General features: G+C 46.4%; 1 protein-coding gene across 2 annotated transcripts; it reads left to right on the forward strand.

The window, feature by feature from the left end:
• The first annotated feature begins 574 nt into the window (after nt 1–574).
• Nucleotides 575–20,932, forward strand: PRKAA2 (protein kinase AMP-activated catalytic subunit alpha 2). 2 transcript variants are annotated; one of them, XM_015636504.2, is made up of 9 exons: nt 575–1,517; nt 5,276–5,417; nt 7,372–7,465; nt 8,773–8,917; nt 9,733–9,820; nt 12,279–12,503; nt 13,432–13,936; nt 15,580–15,706; nt 15,892–20,932. In XM_015636504.2, the coding sequence occupies exons 3-9, from the start codon at nt 7,406–7,408 to the stop codon at nt 16,128–16,130; spliced, it is 1,389 nt and encodes a 462-aa protein (XP_015491990.1). In that variant the 5' UTR covers nt 575–1,517; nt 5,276–5,417; nt 7,372–7,405; the 3' UTR covers nt 16,131–20,932. The 2 variants fall into 2 exon arrangements, with proteins under 2 accessions (XP_015491990.1, XP_015491989.1); XM_015636503.2 differs by having other exon boundaries at nt 575–5,417.
• Nucleotides 20,933–24,119: the final 3,187 nt, after the last annotated feature.

Here is a 24,119-nt window from a genome sequence, read left to right on the forward strand (position 1 = left end):
CTCTGCTCCGCAATCCTCTCCTCTCCCTCCGCTCCGGCATCCTCTCCCTTCCCTCCTCTCCCTCCGCTCCGCTCCCTCGGCGGCTCCTCTCGCATCCCCGGCTGGCGGAGCCGTGCCCGGGGCACACGGGCGGGGACGCGGCGCTGCCGGGAGATGCTGCGCTCGCCCCTCGGTGCCCCGGGCTGTCACAGCCCCCGGAGCCCTTGCTGCGAGCGGGATCCTCCAAAACTTTGCTCCCGCGCTCGGAGGGGGGTGATGGGGAGGCTGGAGCGCATCCATCCCCTCCGTCCCGGGAATGCGCTCCTCGCTCCTTTCCTTCCCGAGGGGCGGCGGGGGTTCCGGGGGGCTCCGGGAGCCGGGGGGGTTCGTGCCCCTCCGAGCATCGCCCCGCGGAGCCCAGCGTGCCCGCAGCCCCGGAGCGGGGATGGAGGGGCCGGGGCGGGCAGGGATGGGGCAGCTCCGCCTTCACCTGGGGAAGGGAAGGCTCCTGAGAGCACCTTCCAGTGCCTAAAGGGGCTGCGAGACAGCTGGAGAGGGGCTTTTGGTGGGGCAGGGGGAATGGCTTCATGCTTACAGAGGGCAGGGTTAGGGGAAATATTGGGGAGAAATTGTTCCCTGTGAGGGTGATGGGAGCCTGGCATTGGGTGTCCCTGAGTCCCTGGAAGCGTCCAAGGCCAGGTTGGACAGGGCTTGGAGCAACCTGGAATAGTGGGAGGTGTCCCTGCCCTTGATGGGGTGGGATTAGATGATCTTTAAGGTCTCTTCCATCCCAAACCATTCCAGGATTGCAGGATTGGGGGGATTGTGTCAATTTGGGGCTCCACACAGGAATTCCTTGGCCAGTCATGCCAGAGCAGCCAACACACGTCCTGAAGGCTGTGAGGTTTGCAAACATTGGTATTTCTTTTTCCTGCAAATTCTATCATTAGATGCAAATTTAATTTTTTAAACAAGGCGCTGAAAAAACAGAAAACCAACAAAATTCAGTGTCTAAGCTGTGTTTCCCAGTAGGAAATGGGTTTAGCTTGAGCTGGGGGAGCAGTGTCCCACTCAGTGTCCCCCACCCCACTGAGATGTGGCTGGGCAAAGGGGTGCTGTGCCTGCCCTCAGTGCTTGGAGCTTTAAAAGAAACCCAAATTGACAGCAGATGAAAGAAACCACCACAACCGCTGCAGCTAAGTCCACCTGTGGCCATTAATCACGCCCCTAAAAATATATTGCTGTGTTTAATCCCAAACCACAAATTTACTGTCTAAAGAATTATCAGAATAAATACTTCTAACAGTAAGGACCATTTAAATCACTAGTGTGTACTAGCAAACCTCAAAACTGCTCCAAAGGCAGTTTTTTCTTTCCTTGCAGACCAATTTAAACCTGCCAACAATAGCCTTTTTTTCCTTAACTAGCACAAATACCCCCTACCCCATATATGACCCGAGTTTGGTAAAAATGGACTTTTTCCAAAGCAATATTTCAAATAACATAAAAGAGATTTCCCAGCTCAAAATCCTTTATAGGTGAGTAGTACCCTTTATATGTCTTTTTTTTCCCTTAATATTTTGCCTGCAACTGACAGGTGAAGTTTGTGCTTGGGATTGGGCACTGAAATGAAATGAAATCTCTCATTTATACAGAGCTACAGCATTTTAATCAAATAAGCTGTAGAAAAAGTTGTATTTACATGAGAAAAGTAGAGGTTTTTGTTGATTGATTCAAGCATTGTGTGTTGGGTGTAAGAATTGCTTTTTCAGGGAGAAGTCAGGTGCCATCAGTGACATTTCTTGTTGCTGACATGTTTTCTTCAAATTCTGCTTTGCACAAGGTTTTGGTTTTGGAACTTTTTCCTGCCTTTCTCGTCAAAGTTAAGAAATCATAATTTACAGTTGTTCAGGATTATTGTTATTAAGGAAATAAGAAATGGCAATGGAAGGGAGGATTTAGTGACATGGGGTACAAACCAGAGCTTTAACTCCTGGCTGGAGCTGAGTAGTCACTTTGAGCCATCAGAGACACGATGGAAAAAGCCCCTGTGACTGCCTGGGTCATCAGGGAGCTGATCCTCCTAAAAACTGGCTGAACACTGCAAGAAACTGTTTTGCTTTAAGGCAGTTCAGTTTCTTGATCTCATTTACAGAAAGTCCACACAAGGCATGGAGGGGAGCAAAAGGGTTGGCAGATGAGGGCAGGATTTTGGTGATAATACTGAGATTCCATCTGGAAGTGGTGATGAGGACCCAGCATCTGCTCGAGGAGAGGATGTGGATGGATAGGAGGTGTCATACCAAGACTTGAAGTTACCACACAGCATTTTTACCAAGTCTGGTTGTCTTCCCTGTCCTCCAGGCCAAAGATTAGAATAACTGGCAGAAACAGAACTGCAGAGAAGATCTTGGAGTTTAGCAAAGCCTTGGAGGAAGGAGGTGGCATCTCCTTCCCTGGGGCTTGGTAAGAACAGATGAGACAAATTGTGTTTGCTGTGGGCACGTCCCACCCTGTGGAGCTTCACTCAAAATCCAGTAGAGTAACCCAGATATTTTCTTCCCTGTGATGGCTCCCACAGCATCCCTGGGGGCCTTGGTGGCTTCTTTCCCTCGCTTTTTTTTGTTTGTTTGCCACTGAAGTGACTGATTTGTGGTCCTTGAAGGACTGGCAGTGTTTGGGTTGTGTTTCTGTCACCTCCCTGGGCTGCAGGCGGGGTCTGATCCCATTTTTGCCAGGCACTGTAGCATTGCTGCTGAAAGACAAACTTTGTGTCAGAGGGAAGATAAACCAAAGGAGACTGAGCAGAGGGGGGACAGGGAAAGACACAAGACACAAGCACAAAGTGGCACTGGGGCAGAATTAACACAGCATTGCTAAATATATGCTTTGGATGGATTTCATTTTTAGCTTTGGGCTGAGATAAGGGCCAGCAGGGCTGATAGGGAAGGAGTTTTCTCACCCCTCCACAAGCTTCTACATTGCCCTGAAGCATTTGCAAAAATATTAAGAGCTGCTAGGATAAAGAAAGTGATGTAAAAACCCGTGCTGTTAAGGGTTTTTATTTATTATCTGTGCTCATCGTGCTATAATCACTATTCCTCCTCAATTTTTTTTTTAATTCCTTTTATAAAAATAAGTAAATGTAAAGAGTCTCCTTTCCACTTTTTTACCCTGGGGAGGCAGTGAGAGGGAAGGAGGTGTGTCCTCACCACCAGCCAAGGCCACCACTGCCCACCCTTGGGGTGAGCATCCTCTTCCATGCCCGTGGGAGACCTGGGACCTGCCCCTCCCTTCTGAGATGGTGCTGGGGTTCAGAGACAGGTTCTGTGAGCAGAGGGAGGGTTGTCCTTTCTGCCCATGCCTAAATTCCTGCAGCTCCAGAGGGCCCTCAAAGGCTTAAAAGTCTCCCACCACATAGGAAGTTGTGTTCCCTCTTTGTCTCTCTCTCACTGAGTTCAAGGAGGCTTAACAAGTCACTGGGGACAGAAACAATAATATCTCTGTATCTAATGCTTACTGTAAGCAAAAGATGGATTACAAAATAGGCTGTTTATTTTTAATTATTAATGTGTTTGTGCTAGCAAACCTTCTCAGAGTTACACATTGTTTGTCACGGATGGGAAAGGGGATGAACTATTTGGCAATAGTATTAAAAACAGTAATTATTCATCCTGGGCATGGCCATTTTTATTTTTTTCCTCTAGTGTACAATAAAAATTTTTCAAAGTATATGCTGAGGCAAGGCCAGAAAGCATTGTCCTGAAGCAAAGGGTGGTAGAAATCAGGGTTTTCGTCCTAGTTCAGTGAAAAAATTTTGCTTCACTGCCCTGCTGTCCTCTCCCCAAGGATTCACCAGGGAAAATGCCTCCCTGGACTATTTACAGCACTCTCCTTGCACTGCACCAGAGGAATTATCTGCCTCCTCCAGCCCTCAGCTAATCCCTAAATTGCATCTCTGCTGCAAAGCTGAGTTTATTTTCATTCCATCATCTCGTAGTTTTAAGTATTACGAGGAATAAAATGGACATGCAAAGCGGTGCTTTAATTTTCAAGGGCAGTCAAGTGTTTTATTTTTAGGATGCTCTTATTGAGGAAAGAATCTCTGGCAGGTCTTATCTGGTGGCTAATAATAGTGACCTGGTGTGCCCTGAGTGCTGCTGCCCTGCCCTTCTCACGCCTCCTGCTTACCCTGGGTGCTTCTGATCAGCTCATTAGGGCTGCCAAAATGACAGGCTCTAATAATGTAATAGCAAGGTTTGCTGGCAGTAATTAACTCCTCGCACCGCCTGTTTTTACTGGAAGGGTGACGTTGGTAATTAGAGAGCACAAATATTTACTGTAAGCAGGTTTTCCTGTGCAGGCTTTAGGAAACCATCTGTGTGTCACCCTGTTGAATATCACATTAGAAAATACTGAGGAGGGGCAGCTTGCTCTGAGAACCCTTTTTGGGTATAAAAACCCCGTTTTCAGGCTCTTCCTGCTCAATTTCAATATAAATCTTGTTTCCTGGGAGCTTTTTGTTTTTTGTGTGGTCTGTTTATTGATAACAAATGGATCCCACGCTGAATTCGTTTCACATCATTAAGTACAATTTCCCCAGTGACAGTGGGGCTGCTCCTCCCAGTTTATGGTTATGGTTTTTCCCTGAACACAGGAGATCAACATCAGCATCTCAATGCACCAAGTGCATTTTTTTAAAAAAAAAACCATGTTGAAGTTTCCATCTTTCCTAAAAGCAGAATTTGCTCCTGCAGTCCAGCAGTGTTCCTGCAGCTTGTCATCAAAGCAAGAAGCATGCTGGAGGAAGTATAAATAGAAATTCATTTTAGTAATGCAAATCCCACAGTCCTATTTTGGGCAGGGAAAATCCCCACACCATTTTTTTAAAAAAGAAGTGTGATGGTCTAGTTTTAAGGCTAGGCTTATGAGGGATTTTGTCTACCAGTGTGTTGTGGTGGAGATTCTCCTCTGCCATTTAAATAGATCTGTTTCTGATTAATCTAGCTTTTACATGCTATAAATCCTTGCAAATTAGCTCGGGGTATGACCTCCTCCAGCAACTCACTCTGTTTTATTTAGTGGAGTGGTTTTGGCAGATAAGTCCCCTCTCTTCTGCCTTCTATGACTCCACTGGGAAAACAGTGAAGAGACAAAAACTTTGAAGTATTTCACACCCTCATCTTCTGTTTTTTTCCCTTCAGAAGTGGCTTTTTGCTTATAGCCCCCTAAGCTGCTTGTGTGACCCCTGCTGCACCGTTTAGTGACTTTGCAATGCTCTCTCTCTCTCTAATAGTTGGTGAACACCAGCTGACAGGGCACAAAGTAGCAGTGAAAATACTGAACAGGCAGAAAATCCGCAGCCTGGATGTGGTGGGGAAGATCAAGCGAGAAATTCAGAACCTGAAGCTCTTCCGGCACCCTCACATTATCAAGCTGTGAGTATCCTCCCTGCCACGTGTCCACTGCTGCTCTGTGCACAAAGACCTCTCTTACACAGTTACCTGGCTTCCAGGAGATGGATCACAGCTGTGAAAGATGTGTTTGGTCAAGTTTTTGCGTGCCAGATGTTCCACTGGACAGGTTTTCCAGAGAAGCTCTGCTTCCCAGTCCTTGGAAGCGCTCAAGGCAAGGTTGGATGGGTCTTTAAACAACGTGGGATGGTGGAAGGTGTCCCTGCCCATGGCAGGGGTTGGAATTGGATGATCTTTAATGTCCCTTCCAAGCCAAACCATTCTGTGATTCCACAAACTGCAGCACGGTCAGGCTCTGAGAGTGCAACCTTGGCCTCCAGTCAGTAGGATTTATGTTTTAATGGACTGATTACCCAGAGCTTAAAAGAACACTTTTTTTTTTTTTTTTTGGTCAAAATTTATTATTCAGACATAAGTTTTGAAAGTCACCACTTTGATGAACCTGAGTTGGGGCTGTAAATCAGCACCTGCACTGCAGCCTCTGGGATTCCTGCTCAATCCCCAGCTTGTGCAGCCAGCCCACATTAATGAGGCACTTGATAATATCTTTGGCATTCCTATAAAAGAAAGCTGTTGAATGGTAACTGCAAGGGTAAGTTGACATTTAGGTCAGCCTTAAAACTGGCATGAGATATAGCAAATACCTGGGACTTAGAGGCAAGGGAAAACAAATTCTCTCTGCAGTTAAATAACTAACCATGCAGCAACTGTTGATTTTAGAGTAACTTCACAGTTCCATGGATTTATTGGAGAACAGATTGGTATTATTTCATGAAAAAAGCACCAGCAAGGCTCCTCAGCTCTGTGCCCAGCATCCTGCAAGTCAGGTCCTGTTTGCACATTTGTCAAAGCCATAAAAACTAAATCCAGTTTGACAATATCTGTGTCCTGTGATACATGTTGCATTCATGAAATACAGTGATAAAGATGTGAGGAGACTGGGGCACACACACCTCTTTCAATAAGGTTTTAAATGTATATAAAAGAAATATTGGGGCAATTAACAGTGACTTAGATGTCTGGGTCCAAAGCTCTTCAGAAAAATGAGGCTGATGCTGTTGATCTTTATGGGAGTATCCCAGATTGCCTTGCCAGCCTCTGAAAATTGCTGAAATCTGTTTGTTTCAAATTACAGCCCTGTAAAAATTCATGAAATTCAAATGCAAAAATGAATTAAAAAAAAAAAGAAAAGCCAAAAAAAACCCCCCAAAAAAACCAACAACAAAACAATGAATCTGAAATAAAAGAGGGAGGTCCCAGCTGGTGCTGCTGTGAATTCCTGGGGCTGCATTGACCTCAGCTGATCACTGGCAATTTATTCCAGTAGGGACACTTTGCAGCACTCAGGGATCATTTTGAAGGAAAATGAAGAATAAATCTGCAAACTGAAAGTGATACTCTGGGTCCCCCCCCCCCCATTCTAGAAGGATTTTCCTCCCATTCTAGAGAGATTTAATATTTGAAAAATAACTTTAGAGGGTCTCCTTTTCATTTCTGTACCTGTCCAGAGGGAGCTCTCTCTAGTGCCTAGACCTCTTTATCTTCTTTTTTCTTGCTATGAGGGAAACCAGATGGATCCTCTCCTTGCCCCCAGCTAACCAGGACTTCATTTCTACCCCAAATGGAAATTTGAAAGTCAGGGCAGTCCTAAATGTGATAAGATTACCTGGCAGATATTTCAGAGGATTATTTAAAGGGCTGAAGGAAGATCATAGATCTGGAAAAGAGGTCCTTTCACAGACAAGTGAAAGATTATACTGGAAACAAGAGATGCCTTTTCAGAAGTGGAAAGAAGCATTTACAAACGCAAGGTCCAAATTCTTATTTGAAGTGTTGATGTGGAATTAGTAATCTGTTTAAAAGCCTTTTCCTGCTCTTAATTACATGTTTTTTTCTAAATCTGCTTGTGTTTTTGAAGGTACCAGGTCATCAGCACACCAACAGACTTCTTCATGGTCATGGAATACGTGTCTGGCGGGGAATTGTTTGATTACATCTGTAAGCACGGACGTGTAAGTGCCAGTCCCAGAATTCCCACTGGGGTGGGAAGGAGGATGGTGTTCAGGACCAAAAGAACTGCTCAAGGGAGCACAGTTAAGGTTAAGGCCCAAAATAGAAGTTGCTTCACAGGCACCTCATCTGGGGTGTCTCGTACCGGCTCACATGAAACTTGTGTGTGATTTTTCGCCGCGTTCTCTGGTGTATTTTCGGCCCTCAAACCAAAATAGCCAAGGTAGCATGTTGCTTAGGGCAAATGATTGGAAAACTGGCTCATTTTTTGTGATTTTTACCTATGGGTTGCCTGTCAAAACCCCCATGGATCAGCAGCAAATCTGTGGCACTGGAGTGGAAGACCATTTGGTGTGGTCTCTGCCCCAATCATTCACCTCTCCCAGACCCCCTCTTGGTTCCATGTCGGGTTCTTTGAAGACTTTTCAAGGATGTGGCTTAGCTGAATAAAAATTTTCAAATGGCAGCAGTCCCACTGGGTATAAATCACCTGAGGTGTGGGTTGAGCCTGGGAAATGTGAGGTTTTGGTTACAAGGAAAATCTCTGCCCCATGGAGAAGTTGCAGGGCAAGGAGTTAAAAATGGGCCAAAGTGGACATCCAGAATAAGGGTTCAGGTGAAGGATCAGCCCCTCACAAATTCCTTCTCTGTGCCACCAAATCAATACATTTACAACAATTTGGGTTAGATTAGTGTAGTGGTCAATGGAGCTGACTCAATTTTGTATGTACAGTTCTGATTTCTCACACATTTTACTCGCCTAGATCTTTTCAGTGACTGATTCAGATCTTTTCTGAACTTCTGCTTTCATAAACTCAGCTTTTCATGAAGGGAGTCTTTTGGAATTCATCAGTAAAAATAATAATTTAAAATTTAGCTTCTCTGATATAGCTCATACAACTTCATAGTTACACAGGTAATTAAAATCATAATGATATTCAGCTTCACCTGTTGCTTCCAGAGGAAATCCATGAGGAATTGCTCCCTCTGTGGTGTTTTGTCCAGCCTGGGTCTGTACCAGTCCCATTGGGACAGCAGGCTGATAGGTGCCACCTTTAAATTCTTGTTGACATCTCAGCTAAAGCGAGGTCTCACCCTTCCTCTCTGGGCTGTATCGTTTTCAAACACTGGCACACTGTAAAACACAAGGGTGAGAAATCTGCTTTATTTGCTGCTTCTGGTGGCAGGCACGCTGGGATTTTCCCTCTGAACTCTGGAAGCTTTTTGGCTCCTTGCTAAGTCAAACCTTCCCCTGCCAGCTCTGCGTGCACCCCGACACCCAGCGCTGTTCCCTCCGCTGTTCCCACAGGTCGAGGAGGCAGAAGCTCGACGCCTTTTCCAGCAGATCCTGTCGGCAGTGGATTACTGCCACAGGCACATGGTTGTGCACAGGGACCTGAAGCCAGAGAATGTGCTGCTGGATGCACACATGAATGCCAAGATAGCTGATTTTGGTATGTGACCCCTGCAGCATTCCAGAGGCGCAGCCAGCGCCGCCGGAGCGTGGCCGCACAAAACCCAGAGCCTGCTGCTCCACCTGGAAATCCCACACTTACAAACACTGCCCTTCCTGCTGCAGCAGGGATTACTGGTGCAGGCTGCTCCTGTACTGGCACTGAGAATGGAGCAGCCAAGCAATTTGTAAATCTCTGCTGTGTTTCAGTGTAATCACCTGATGTAAAATTTACCTAATTTCTGTTTGAGGCAGGCTCGGTGCAGCCTGCTCAGGGTGAGCTGGCTGTGTGTGTTTATTTTCGTGCATGTTCTCCCTCTGTTTGGCCATGTGGTCTTGGCCTCAGCTCATTTTACAATGAGCAGTAACAGGAGTCTCTACGTGGCATTAGGGGTTGAAATCCATTAAAATACCTGGGCTACCAACTCTGTCCTGGTGAGTCCTTTCTAGTGATGTAAATCCTTCTGAAGATTTACTCATTCCACAGTCCCACCCAATTGCCATGTGAAGTAAGAGCTCTGGGATGAATTATATCTCTTCTCCTCTGTGCTCTGAATTGCAGCTTAGAGGAGCAAAATTAGCCTGGAGTAAATATTTCAATATTATAACAAGTCAACAAAAATAACAAAGAACAACAACAACAATAACAAAAGTAAAAACTTCCAAATCAGTTCAGAGAAATCTATCTAAATTATATCAACAGTTTCCTCCCAAATATTCCACTCCACTTCCTTGCCTTTCCTCTGTGTGACACGGGGTCCTCAGGTCTGGGCCTTCAGATCAAAAATCAGTGTATAACAAGCATTTTGTTTTTAGGACTGTCCAACATGATGTCAGATGGTGAATTTCTCCGCACCAGCTGTGGTTCCCCAAATTACGCAGCCCCTGAAGTCATCTCTGGAAGGTAAGAAATTCCATTTCTTATCAGAGTCTGCGTGAGCACATGGACTTCAGATTTGTTCTTGGTATTGGAAACAGCTTTGCACATCTGGTAAAAGCAACTGAACCCTTCCAACCTGGATGTTGTGTTTGGGTGAATCTGTTGGCAAAGATCTGAAGGTTTTCTTGGTTATTTTACTTCTCAATAGCTGTAATAGCAAACAGTGTTTTGCTACAGGTGTTTACTTTGGAGGAATTATTAATGCCAGATGTTGACTGTTTATATTGCAAATTAAAGAGGGTGAAAATGACTCTTTGGATGCAAATGCTGAGGTTCCAGGTGGAAAGGCTTTTCCAGGTCACCCCCTCCTCTCCTGCCCACCTGTAATATAAAACACAGTGTTAATGAGGAAAACCATTCACTAACAAAAGAACCAGGAGGATCTTTAATCACTTCCCAGCACTTGTAATGAAAATACTTGTCTCCTGGTTCCTTAAGCTTGGGGTATGGCAGTAGGTTCAACCTTCAGAGCTTTGTTTTGAACTGATTCATTGAATTGAGAAACCTCTTCTGTGGCTGCATCTCTCAGCATGGAACATCTGTACAGCACATGGAGTGTTGAACACACCCACAAGGCTGAACTGGACTTCCATGTGTTGATACAGAAGTGTTGCCTCCTGTATTTTGCTGTCAGGATCAGAAATTACATAGAATGTACATTTTTCCCTAATTCTCTCTGTAATACCTTAGTGAATATTGCAGACCTAGATTTTCAAATTTTCAGTCCCCTGAATGGTCCTTCAAACTGCCCATCTCATTATCTACCCCTTTTTTTTTGAATCTCCCTTTGCCACAAGCTTTACTTTTCCTAATCCAGTGTCTTTTTGCCTATATCTGCAGCTTTCAAATAGAACATTTTGTTCAGAAGGTGTTTGCTGTGATTATGATTATTTTATCCCTGTTTACACCAGAGCAAGCGTTGGCAGAGCATCCTAGGAATTAGACTAGCATCCAAAAACCCTGTTGTGACTACAGCTCTGTGTGTGTGAAACGAAGTGAAGTGAAACAAGTGAAAATCCTCATTGTCAAGAAAGGGCCAAAGCCAGAAACCACTGGGATTCCAAAGAAATATCACTAGTATTTCCATCTCAGTGAAGGCCAGACACATGTTTTTCAATTTCTGTAGGAGACAAGGCACATGGCAGATCAGCAAGAAGGATTTAGTCCCCCTGAGTGTTCCAAGGGTACAGGGAATGCAGCTTAGTAACAACAAAAGAAGGAAAACCAAAAGCAAGCCCATGTTCTGCACTTTTTTGCTGGCTGCAGCTGCATCCCTCCCTCATCACTCCCACCTACAGGCTCAGGGCTACCTGAGTTTCATGCTCAGTGTGCCAAGCCTCTTCTCAGAGCTGCAGCAGCGTGTGAGAGCTGCATTTGAGGGGGACAGGCACAGTGCACCCTCCCTGCCCTGCTGCTGGCTGTGTGGGGCAGGGGGAGCTGACTCCTGGCTCCTGCTGCCTTCCCTGCTAGAGCTCAAAAGCAGTAGAGCCTGACAGCTCAGGTTTCAGAGCTGTAAAAGTGCATCTCATTTGGGCTTAAAGGTCCAAAAGACTGTTCAGGCAGTGCACTTATCAGCAAAAGAACCAGGCTTCTGGTCTGTGGGAGCTGGGCATGGAGGCAGGGCTGAGGGGGCATCCAGCTGATCCTCTGCCCCTCCAGAATGGCTCTGCTGCTGTCCCCAGCCTCAGCAGGCAAAGTCTCACCCCTGGACAGGCAGACCAAGTGTTTTGGGGGTGTTCAGAGAATGGTCACGTGTGAGACCAGCATGATTTCTGCACTGATATCTCTGCAGTGATACTTTTCAGGAGGAGCAAGTGCAGGATGCTGAGGTTTCATGAAGAGACTTCTGTAGTTGTGTTTCAACTTTTGTATTTTGGTTGGGCCTCAAGGCCCAAGGGTGACTGTTGCGTCCCAAAATCTCTGGGGAGGCATCAGTTGTAGCAAAAAGAGATGAGCAGGAGCAGAAAAACTGTGTATTTGGGGTGTCCTGAGTTGGTGATGGCAGAGACCACATTTGGCAGCTTGTTGGATTCAGGAGCACTTAAATACCAGCACACCAAAAATAAGCACTCAGAGATAGAATTACCTGTTGCTGTTTGATCTGCCTCCTTCAATGAACAGAAATTTCTGGCTGAGCCCTAGGGGCAAAGGAGCAAACAGCCAGGCAGGGCTCTTGGAAGTGTGGGGCTTTTTGGAGAGTTTGGTGCAGGCAGGGTTGTACACAGGGCAGCCAGTGCCAGCCCTGCCTCTCATTTCCCTGAGCAGTTTTGGCTGAGGCAGATCTGGTTTTGGGGGAGCCACATGAGCAGCCCTGGTGTGGGCTGGAGTTCTGTCCCTGCTGGAGCTGGCAGGAGGTTCCAGCCCTGCACTGACTGAGGAGAGGATGGGGTGACAGCTTTGTCCTGGCCTTGTCCTCGTGCAGGCTCTATGCTGGCCCAGAGGTGGACATCTGGAGCTGTGGTGTCATCCTCTACGCCCTCCTGTGTGGCACTCTGCCTTTTGACGACGAGCACGTCCCCACCCTGTTCAAGAAGATCCGTGGGGGAGTGTTTTACATCCCTGAATACCTGAACCGCTCCGTGGCCACGCTCCTCATGCACATGCTGCAGGTGGACCCCCTCAAGAGAGCCACCATCAAGGACATCAGGTCAGCTCAGGTGGGCTGGGGAGGGCTGGGGCTGCCTCTGGGGGCCACCTCCTGGCAGGTTTTCAGGAGTAGTCAGCTAATCCAGATGGTTTTTGGCCCAAGTGATTCAAGGAGCACCCCTTCTGTGCTGGCTGGAGGTGTGTGATGAAGACCAGGATGAGGATTTTATATATATATATATATATATTTTATATACAAATATTTAAAATTCTGTTTTATTGCATTATGAAATAGCCTTAAAAATCTCATAATAGCACTTAGCGAAACCAAGCTATAGCATGCAATAATCCCAGGAATTTAATGTCCCACAGCCATTTTTCATTACTTTATTTCAAGACCACGACCCTTTGGGTACCAGATAGAGGGTAATCATTGTACTTGCTGTATGTCCAAAAGAAAAGGAGGAGAAACCAAAGAATTACTAACATAATATGTAAATATTGGATGTATTACACCTAGCTGGTGCTAAGCTTAAACATAAATGTTACTACAGCTTCCAGGAATTCTCAGTTTTTTAGTGCATTTTCAATGGACAGCCTTAATTTTACCTTTCAAGTCATCCCATGCAAACTTCCCTTTTTATTTCTTAATTCCTTAGGATGAGATGATTTAATTACATGTTGGAGAGGCAGCACACAGAACCCATAGACAAGGCACCGTATGGGTTTCAGACCCCTAATTATCATTCACCTCACTGTAAATTGGTGGGAATTGTGTAGGTTTGGTGCTCTGTATCTCCATCAGGCAATGGGAATCCTGAAGTGTGAGAATCTTGGAAGTGCTGAGGTCTTACTTCAAAGCCCAGCGTGCGTTGTGCCATCGCTGTCCCTGCCGGGCTGGGTTGTGCTCCTGGTTCATCAGCCGGGGTTTATTCCTGGCTGGTTTCCCCATCCTGCCCCTCACAGGAGCTCCCCTCTGCCTTCCCCAGGGAACACGAGTGGTTCAAGGAGGAGCTGCCCAGTTACCTGTTCCCGGAGGACCCGTCCTACGACGCCACGGTGATCGACGACGAGGCGGTGCGGGAGGTGTGCGAGAAGTTCGAGTGCACGGAGTCGGAGGTGATGAACAGCCTGTACAGCGGTGACCCCCAGGACCAGCTGGCCGTGGCCTACCACCTGGTCATCGACAACCGCCGCATCATGAACCAGGCCAGCGAGTTCTACCTGGCCTCCAGCCCCCCCACCGGCTCCTTCATGGACGACAGCTCCCTGCACATCCCTCCGGGCGTGAAGCCGCACCCCGAGCGGATGCCGCCGCTCATCGCCGACAGCCCCAAAGCCCGCTGTCCCCTGGACGCCCTCAACACCACCAAGCCAAAGCCCCTGACTGTCAAAAAGGCCAAGTGGCACCTGGGGATCCGCAGCCAGAGCAAGCCCTATGACATTATGGCCGAGGTGTACCGGGCTATGAAGCAGCTGGACTTTGAGTGGAAGGTAGGGAGTGCTGGTTTCCAGCATCCTTTATCCCATAAACTCAGGGGGGTTTGGAAGTTTGGAAGTGTGGTTACAGCCTCACCTGTGTCCAGATAAATGCCCCCACCTTGCAGTCATCCCTGCTATTCCTTGTTCAGGCAAACTCACTGAATTAAGGTGCCAGCTGTGCCTCAGTGTCTGTGGTGTTTATTTATGGCGTGAAAGAAGGGGTTTCAAGACTTCAGCTGGAAAGACGATTCTGCCTCGTTTAGCTGCAGGGATAAGAGGAGCTGTTCACATTTCTAATTCTAGTGGCTGATTCCCTGTGAGGTCATCTCGAGTGCTCCTGAGCAGAGGAACTCCCATTATTTCTGCCTGGTCCTGTCAGGACTGAAATGGCACAGTAGGAATTGTCCTGGAGGATGCACAGAGGAGGGGCAGGGGCCCTTGGGTGCAGGATTTGTATCACTGATGTGGTGGCCTTTTCCTTGATGGAGCAGTGCTCACAGTGATGTGTTTCCAGACACTTACTCCTTCCTCAGTTTAGGGCTCAGCTTCTTGATCTAAACCCAGATGTTTTAGTTGCCAGTACTCACTGCAGGTATTTAGTTGCAGTCCTTTTCAAAGCTGGAACAATAAATCCCTAAATTAGCCCTAGATCTCTGCTGCTGTGCCTGACTCCCCAAATCCTGGTGCAGCCCCTGGGGTGAGCTCTCCTGGCTCGTGGCCTTTGGCAGCAGCATCATCTGAGCATTGGGAGCCAGGTAAGGAGAATTTCAGCCCAGATCTTCATCACCAGATGAGCTCCCCTCCTCCCTCCAGGTGCCAAACATCGTTCTGTGTGAATTTCACTGTGCTGCTTCTTTGAAACCTCTGGGCTCCTTGTTTTTGATATTATTATGTTTTTAAGGCCAAGTAGCTTCCAGAAATCAGATTTCCCTGCACCAGGCAGAAGATGAACCACTAGCCAACACCAGCCAGACATTTTTTAGCTGCATGCTTGTACAGGGAGTGTATTTCTGCTACAGCCTCACAAACCAACTCAGCCCAACATCTCTGTGTAGGCAGTGGAGCTGATTTCATATGAGGAGGTTTCACAATAGCCTTCCCACCCTAAGAATAACTTCAGATGTGACTCTTCTTCAGAATTACCTCTCCCATCCACGCAGTTGCTTCATAAATATAGCTCAGAGAAAAGATCTCATTGTAAATGAGATGCAGCAGATTGTGAAGGTGGGAAGCAGTGAGGGAAGCACTCAGCTTGAGGCTGATCCACCAGCACTGGCTTTAGCTGTGCTGGTGGGAGAGGCTGCTCTGCCCAGCTGGCTCTGATTTCATGAACACTGTCTGTGTATGTGGGTCCATGAGTGGACTTTTTGGTTCATGTGGCCATGGCTGCTGGTGAGGAAGGAGCAAACATCAGTTCTGTGCCTGGCAGGTGGGTCACTGCAGCTTCCTCAGCCTGATTCTGGTGAATCAGAGCCTTAATAAGAATATTTAAAGATAGGAGGAAATGAAGCCACTTGCTTCGTTTTATAGGCATTGTCCTTTTGAGAAACCGTTTTTCCCAGAAGATGTCTTGCTCAAACTTAGAAAAAATAAGGAAAGAGGTGTTCCCCTTGCTGCCTGGAGTGTCCCTGCTGAGGGCAGGTTTCCCCTTGCAGGTGGTGAACGCCTACCACCTGCGGGTGCGCCGCAAGAACCCCGTCACCGGCAACTACGTGAAGATGAGCCTGCAGCTCTACCAGGTGGACAACCGCAGCTACCTGCTGGACTTCAAAAGCATCGATGGTGAGTAGGAGATGGAGAACACGTAGAAGGGCAAGGCTGGGTGTTTTAGAACCATCCTCAGCATTTTGAAGCTTTATGCGTGTGTCGTTTCAGCGGAAGCGCTTTCAAGCCATTCATCCCCGCTGCTGTTCCCGTTTCCTTACCACGCTTTTTCTCTTTTCTTCCTATTTTTTTGGCTTTTCAAGACGAGGTGATGGAGCAGAGGTCTGGCTCCTCCACGCCCCAGCGCTCCTGCTCGGCCGCAGGCTTGCACCGGCCGCGCCTGAGCATCGACGCGGCCGCGGCCGGCGAGTGCCAGTCTCTGATGGGCTCCCTGAGCGGCTCCTTGGTGGGCAGCATCCCCTCGGTGCCCCCACGCCTGGGCAGCCACACCATGGACTTCTTTGAGATGTGTGCCAGCCTCATCATGGCCCTGGCCCGCTGATGGCACCGGCCCCTCTGCGCGCCGTGAGGATCTGCGCCGACTCGTCCGCGCCTCCTTTCTTTTGCTCCCTTGTTCTTCCTCCTCCTCCTCCCCACACTGCCAAGTCCAGACCCAAAACATGCTTCCCTCTAGCGAGGCACCAAGGAAATTAACTTCATTTCCTCTCCTTGTGCCTGGCAAAATGTATCCAATAGCCCTTTGGTTTTCTTTCCTCGTGAAGCCCATGGGGAATGTCGAGGCTGTAACCTAACAAACGTATCACGGAGTTTTTGGAAAACTCCTCCCCCCTGGTTCTTCCTGAGGAAATGGAGGCACAGCCAAGCTTCCTGCAGGGAGTTTGATGTGCAGAGCAAGGCCAGGATGGGCTGAGCCAGGGTGGAGGGGCTGACCAGGAGCTCTGTGGAATGGAGGGTAATGAATCAGCTCTGTTCACACCCAGGTACCAGCCTCTCTTAACACTTTTCTCCCCAAAGCAGCAGCTGCTTAGATGCTTCTGCACTAGTGCAATATGACCTCCCTCCCCTCTCTTTTTCCCTCTGCTAAAGATGGGGAGGGAAGGTGGGATGTGCAAAGCTCCTGCTGCAAAGCTGCCATGGGGAGGCCTCCCCGTGTCCAGTGTTTGCAGAGGAGCGTCCCTAAGGTGCTTCATTTCCTCCCGAGAGCTCCGGACAGCGCTGACCCGCTCGCCACACTCGGAGCCGAAGGCAGATTGCCTTTTCCCCAGCCCTTAATCCTCCCTCCAGCCTGCTCCCCCTCCCCTGCCTCACCACGGGCTCCACCTGGATCCCAAGCAGGGTTCAGGTGAGCAGAGGACAGGATCTGGGTCACCCACCTGACAACCCAGTGCTTCACCCGAGGGCTGGCGTCGTCCCTGCGGGGCAGGAGCCATCAGCAGCTCCGCAGCTCTCACCTAGGAAGCTCTGCCTGTTGTCACCTCCCCAAAATCACTGCCAAATCTGCCTTCCCTGCTGCTGGACACTCACTGCTCCTGCCCAAGGGCTCTCCTGTCCTGCTGCTGCCCACTGGACCGTGACCATCGCCACGCCGCTGACCAGGCAGGGATATCCCAACCCGGAATTTTACTGTTCCTTTGCTACTGGCTACCTGAAGGATGGGATTTTAATTTTTAAGACAAACAGCAGGGATTTTTAAGGTTAAATTCTTGTTACCCAAGGGTAAACCCCAATGCATGTGTGACTTCTTTGTTTTAAAGAGTTATTATTTTTTATTACACGGGATTAATCTAATGGGCAGCGTTGGCATCTGCTTGGCTTTGACATGGTATTTAATTCCATTTACTTGATTATGAAGTAATAGTCTAATCAAGGAACAAATGCTTTATGAGAGCTTTGCCAAAAAAATCCTGGGTGGGGGGGGTTTGGTTTTGTTCTGGTTTTTTGGTTTTTTTCCTTTTGTGTTCTGTTTTAAGAAACAAAGCAAAGAACTTTTGCTGGTCCCAGGTATGCAGTCATTCAACTTGAAAAAGAAGTTTCATCTGTCTTTTTGATAGCTTCTTATGGCCCCTTGAGGTTTTTTCCTAGGTTTTGGGGTTTTTTTTTTTGTACAGTTGCACTTTAATTTATACTTTCTGCAAGTTTTCATGAGAAGCAAGGAAGAGAACACATTAAGCCTTTTTTACTAATTATTTAAGGTAATCAAGACAAACACAGGATATTTTTGCCATCTACTGGCAGTTAAATGGACCTTTTCAGCTTGAAGTCCCTTTTTTTTTAAAAAGAACCACAAAATTGCCTTACTTTTGTTACAGATTGTGCTTGGATCCTCACTAATGTGACTTTAGAGCTCCAGTTTTTCCAGAAGCCGCACAAAGTAGAAAAGTAGAAAGCTGACACAAAAAAAAAAAAAAGAAAAAAAAGGAAAAAAAAGAAAAAAAATCAGTTTTGCTGTTAAGCTCTTGAACACTAAATCCAACACAGCAGTGTTTGGACTGTAAACCCACAGCAGAACAGCTCTGTTTTTAAAAGAAATACTGGAAATATTTGTAGTGCTCCTAGGTTTTGTAACGAGCCTTTTATTATATTATGACTATTAAATAAATCCTCTGGGGTGGAGGATGGCTTTGGTGCTGTGCCTGGTGGCTGCCAGGTGATTTGTGTCGCCAGTGCTGTGGTGTGAGTTTGGATGGAGAATCCAAACTCCTGCCTGCAAAAGAAAAATAATAATAAATAAATACAAACCCCACCCCAGAGTCAAAGCTGAGGAGCACCCAGCCCTTCAGCAGCTTTTGGATCAAGGCTGAGATGAGCAAAGAGCCCTGAATGGTTTTGGGGTGATGGAGATAAATCCCTTTGCAAAGGAGCAGATGTAGGGCCAGGCATTGATTTCCATCCAGGAAAGAGCAATGAGTGAAATGTGTTTGAAATGTTAAAGGCTTTTCAAATCTTTACTCCCAGCTGAGCATCTTGCCAAATCCTGGCAGCACCTGTAGCCCCCTTGCTAAGGGGCTGGGGTGTTACAGTCTGGGGCTCAGGAGCAGGTAGATGTACTGATTGTCTTTTTTTAAATTTACCCTTCTCCTCTGGGATTTCCTTCCCAGCAGAGCTAATAGTATTAAGCAGCAGCAAATGCCCTTGGGAGGAAATATTTGCTTCCTGGAGGCGGATGGGATTTTGAGGTTGGTAGAATCAGTCCCTTGTGGCGCTTGGCATCTTCTCAGACCCGTGCAAGCATTAACTGCTGTGTGGATCTGCAAAACCAGTCCTGCCTGGAGTTACTCAGCTTTCCATAAGGACAGACACAAAGGGATGAAGCACTTCCCTGCTCAGGGGCAGCAGGGGCAGCAGAGGGAGCAGGGCTGGTGCAAGCACCTCCTCAGTGACCACATCGGATTGAAGGGTCCATCACAGCCTTACCCAAATCCGTGCTGCACTCTGAAATACTCTGAGGACTTTCACTCCTTTTTGTTATTTGTTTTACCTTCAAATAGGTAAATAGGCTGTGTTCTGCTTCCCAGCTGCAGAGGAGCTGCTGACCTCGTTACATTTTCCAGAGGAAGAGTTTAACTTTCACACTGTTACACTGTGGTCAGCTCTTTTTGAGTTATGCTGGTACATGCACAAGCGTCGGGAAAAGCAGGGTAGACAATATTTGAACTACAGAAACTTGAATTACTCCAAGTGCAATTCTTCAGAAGCCACTGGACAGCTGTGCTTTGCAAGCCACAAACTCACCCAAATTTTGCTTTAGCCCGAGGGGGAGAGAGACAAAATGCAAAGGATAAAGAGTTCAGATAGGCTCCAACAGAAACCTCCAGCTCCTGGATGAGTTAATTCAGAAATACCTTGTGCTGTTCTTGTTGGAAGCTATATATATGTAAATATTATATATGCACACATGCATATATATAAAATGTAGGTGGCATCCCTGTCTTTGACCTCTCAGCTTTATTCTTCCAGCAGGGCAGGTGTGCCCTGGACACTGCCACCACTCACTAATCCCAGCCTCTGAGAGGACCTGGACAAAGGGGATGCTGTTTTTTACACCCTCTTTTAGGTAAAGCCCCTGAGTAGCTTAGCTGACCCCACCAGGCTCTGCAAGGCCTTGGCCAGGGGTGGGAGGGGAAGTGGCACCAGGAGCTGTGAGAATCCTGCCCTTCCACCCCCCTGGCCAAAGCCCTGGTGCCAGCTGGGGTTTGGGCTAGGTTGAATTTCAGGAGCTGCAGCTGAGCAGGTAAAGGCAGCAGGATTTTTTTTTTTTTTTTCCTTCACTTGAACAGGTCAGAAACTCATCTTCAGCTGTGTGTCCAGTTCAGCATTTCATGAGGTGTGTACAAGCACAGGGGAATATATCTGCAGTGTTGTGAAAACGTGAACCAGCTGGTTAGTGCGTGTCGTGTGTGCGTTCTTACGTGTGGCTGTGGTGGCATTCGTGTTGGAATAGATGAGGTTTGAACAAAATAACCCTTCTGTCTGCTCCTTTTCATTTCACTGCTCTTTCCTGCCAGCGTGCAGCCCTGCAGGAGGAGGAGGAGGGAGCTGTGTGCAGGACATGAACTCGTGCCTTCGCTGCGCGTTGGGACCGCTGCAAGTGGCAGCTTTGTTTCACGAGGTGCACAATTTCCCCAGCCCATGCAGGATCCCCCCTCTGAGACATGCAGGCCGTGTTTCTAAATACTTGAAGTACCATTTGTTGTGCAATTATTTGGCTTCACCCTTTTATTAGCTGAGAGGAGAGGGGGAAGAAGAATCACACATCTGGATGAGCCAAACCAACCCCCGCTCGAGCTCCTGCTGTTTCTTTCCTGGAAAGTTTTAGGATCTGGTTTTGTTCCAGGTGGATGATGTACCTTACTAGAGTCACCTTTCTTAAGGTCTTACTTTGGTATGGGCTTTTCATTTAGTGCTTTCCTTTGGCTTCCTCAGCCCTCCCCTTTTATTTCCTTTTTTCATCATTCACTTATGAAAAAAAAAAAAAAAAAAAGAAAAGCAACAGCTTCTTGTAATTCTGAATTCCCAGTCTGCCTCCCGGCCATGGAGCTAACAATTCAGCCAGAGGTACCTCACTCCCATGGCCGAGAGATGACCTGGGTTTCAGAGTTCCCACATGACACCTCCTGATGGAACACTGACTTTTGCAGAGAGCACTCCTGGTATTCGATGCACAGATCCTTGCTCATTTTAATCATCAAAATTAGGAGAACTGGACTGTGAGTCAGAGCTCTACCTGCAAGCACGAGTACACTTTTGGTGTTAGGAAAAGTCTGTTTCAAACAAAAGCCTTGAAGTTCCTGCTGAAGCTGCCTTAATTTAAAAAGTCAAAGTTTATTTGTAAGACTCATCTCTGATTTATTTTTTTTTTTTTTGAGTTTGGAAATAGTTTATTTATCCTCATCTCACAAAGCTGTGAAGTAGACCCTGTAGCCATGGTAATATTTATTCTTGTTGCTGAAAGCATGTTCATGTGTTCTGTATCATGTTATATTCACGTGGTTTGTACCTCAATGCATTTGTTTTGTTTTTTTTTTTCTTTTAGAGCACAAAGCAAAACTGAATCCCAGGATTTCTGTGGTGTCCGTGGCCCAGAATCTTTGGGCAGACAAACCTCAGCCCTATGAGAGAGGTGATGTGGACTTGTCCACTGCAGTTCTTAAATTCATACTCTAAGGAGTATTTATGATTTATAATATTATGTATTTATGATTTTAAGAAAAACATACTGAACTTTAAAAAGTTCTGAGTAGAAGCATCTCTTCAAACATATCAGTAACACAAAGCTCAGAAAAAAAACCCCTGAGCTCTATAAACACTCCATCCTTCTCCATATTTTCTATTTTGTCAGATAGGGAGGGCCTGGAGAGGTTTTTTGTTTTCCAGTTCATGGCTGTGGTACTTTCTGTTATGGCAGGGCACAGAGCCCTGGTTCAGTTTTGTCCTTTGTGCATTAGATAATCACAATGAAGCCTTTTTCCTTCCATTTATGGTGTGGAAAGTGTTTCTCGGTGTACTGCACTGCATGTGATAGCTGTCTCCATGGTTGACATTTGCACTTTAATAAACTCAGAGATGAAAAGAGATAAAAGCAACAAATCCTTTGGATTTCCTTACTGCACAGTCCCTTTCTGCAGGCTGGAGTTGGCTGGTGGAGTTTCCCTCTGGAGATCCCTGCACATCCCAGCTGTGGGACCACAAATTTCCTCAGGGCTTGGTGGGGGACAAAGGGGAGGGGGGGTGGAGGTAAAATTTCTACATGAGCCATTTAAACAACTTCCCCAACCCAAAATCCATGCCAGGAGCCAGGCCTGGCTATTTCCACGTGCTGACTCAGATCCTGACTCCTTACAGCAAGGAGTAAAAGAGAGAGAAGCATTTTGAAGACATCATGCAAAAATTACCTTTCACTGCAGAAAAAAGTGCTGGGGACAAAACTGGGCACCTGTTTCCTCTGTGCCTGTGATGCAGGAGGATGTAACTCCAGTTCAAGCACACAGCTGCAGGGAATGCTCCACATTTGTCCCTGTCCTATCCCCTTTTGATACAATTTCAGTTCTCCCTCAGACCCATCAACTCACAGCTGTTATCATGATTATTTCCCCTTTGAGGAGAAACGTGGAGGAACAGGGTTTAACACTCACAGGAGAATTATGTTAGGTTTTGATGTGGTTAGGATGTACCAATAAGATTATAAAGGAGGAAAAAAAAAATAAAAAATAAAGGATGAGTTTAATTTCCTGACCAATCCCTCGACCTAAATATAGCCAACCTGTGGTTTAATTGAGGAAATCTAAGTTTGTGTCTAAAGCATTTTTGTATTATCTGGAGTCAGCCCATAGCAAACTCTTTTCTTCTTTGCATGCACTGGAATGTGTCCATGAGGGGAAAAAAAAAAACCCCAAAACATTTCTGAGGGTATTGCAAGGCATCCTTGCATGAAATCAGCTGCCTGTGGCAGTGCAGAGTTTGTGTTTGACAGGGATTTGGGGCACAGCCCCACCAGGACCGTGTGTCACCACACGGGGATCGGGTCTGCCACAGGACACGGGGGAGATCCCTACAAAAACCTTCCTCTAAAGTAAGAAAAGATTATTTAATGACTTCCTAGGGTGGCAAAAAAGAACTTGCACGTGTGGCTGAAGTAGGATTTTCCCCCAGTGCTTACAGAGGGGGTGATGGAGAGACTTCCCGAGTCGTGAACGAGCGCTGGCGGGGAGGAGGATGAGGAAGGAGTGGAGGAAGGGGGAGTTTGCTTCAAGGTTTTAATCCTAAACATCACCACGGGGAAAAAACACAAACAAAAACCTGTGGAGAAACCATCTCCAGCACTTCCCTGGGGCTGATTCCCTGCAGAGGGATGGAGGTGAAGGGCACAGAGCACGTCCCAGGCTGTGCCAGAGCCAAACACAGACTCCAGCTCCCCAATCTCTCCCTCTCCACCAGAAAAATCCAAATATTTGGGCTGGCAGGGCTGCAAAGCTGCGCATGCTTACAGGGGAGTGCTTTATTTATTTTTTTTTGCTGCAAGGATGGATGCAGGCCAATGCACTTAATAGTAACCACATGGTAAAATAAATAAGAATGCCTGTATAGACTTAAAAGTAAATGTTAAATATTTGCTCTGGTTTTTTTTTTTTTTTTACTGATGTCTCCTATGCCAGCTTTGAAATGGCCTTGTGGCAAACAGCACTTTTATTTTTCTTAAGCCTGGAACATTTAATAATTTCTAATTAAAACATCTTACATTTTTAGGATATTTATGAGCAAACTGATATGGGTTCCTAAAATGTGCCAAGAAGGGGTAAAAGCTGTACACTACAGTCAGATTTAAGGGTTTATTTTCTTTCAAAGCCACGTAAAAACTTTATCCACATTTTTTTTTCGCTTTTGAAAAGGTATCTACTGAGTACATGGAGGAGAAGCCATGAGCAATTTATATTTCTCTTCCTACATTTAGGAGAATTTTTCTGAAAATAAGTAATAATCCTCCAGGCCCACAGTGGGGAGAGCCCAGCCTGAACACAGGGGCAACTGTTGGGTAATTCCCTGTTGCTGTGAGTCCTTGGGAGCCAGGAGTCAGCTTTTACATATCTGGGATGCCTAAGTTTGCTTAAAAAAATAATTTTTGACTGAATGCTTTATTTACTCTTTTTTAATTATTTTTTTTTCTTTTTTGCAAAGAAATGAGTCAACTTTTCCACTATTTTATATATTTAACATAGCAGGAGTGGTGATACTTCTCCCAATACTTTTAAGAGCAAAACCAGTTCCAACTTCTATGGTTTGCTTTTTAAAGAGCAAATCTTTTGGGGGAACTTGCAATTCTGACAGCAATGAGATTGAGTAACTAAACTGCACTATCCCTACTATATTCCTGAAAATGTAGAAATAATTATGGCTATTTCAGAGCTGACCAACAAGGTACTCAACAAAGCGAGAAATACTGAAAATAACTAATAATCAGTGAAGACATGCTCTAAATGACAGGAAAAAAAAAAAAAGAAAAGAAAAAGAAAGAAGGAAACATCTCTTGCACATG

This window comes from Parus major, chromosome 8 (genome assembly GCF_001522545.3).
Source record: "Parus major isolate Abel chromosome 8, Parus_major1.1, whole genome shotgun sequence".
Taxonomy (NCBI): domain Eukaryota; kingdom Metazoa; phylum Chordata; class Aves; order Passeriformes; family Paridae; genus Parus; species Parus major.

Excerpts from the sequence above, each read along its gene's own strand:
- PRKAA2 (XM_015636503.2), top strand. The coding sequence starts at position 5,254 with ATGCTCTCTCTCTCTCTAATAGTTGGTGAACACCAGCTGACAGGGCAC. Across the intron at positions 8,918-9,732 it reads TGCCAAGATAGCTGATTTTG|GACTGTCCAACATGATGTCA; the intron begins GTATGTGACCCC and ends TTTTGTTTTTAG. Across the intron at positions 9,821-12,278 it reads CCTGAAGTCATCTCTGGAAG|GCTCTATGCTGGCCCAGAGG; the intron begins GTAAGAAATTCC and ends GTCCTCGTGCAG.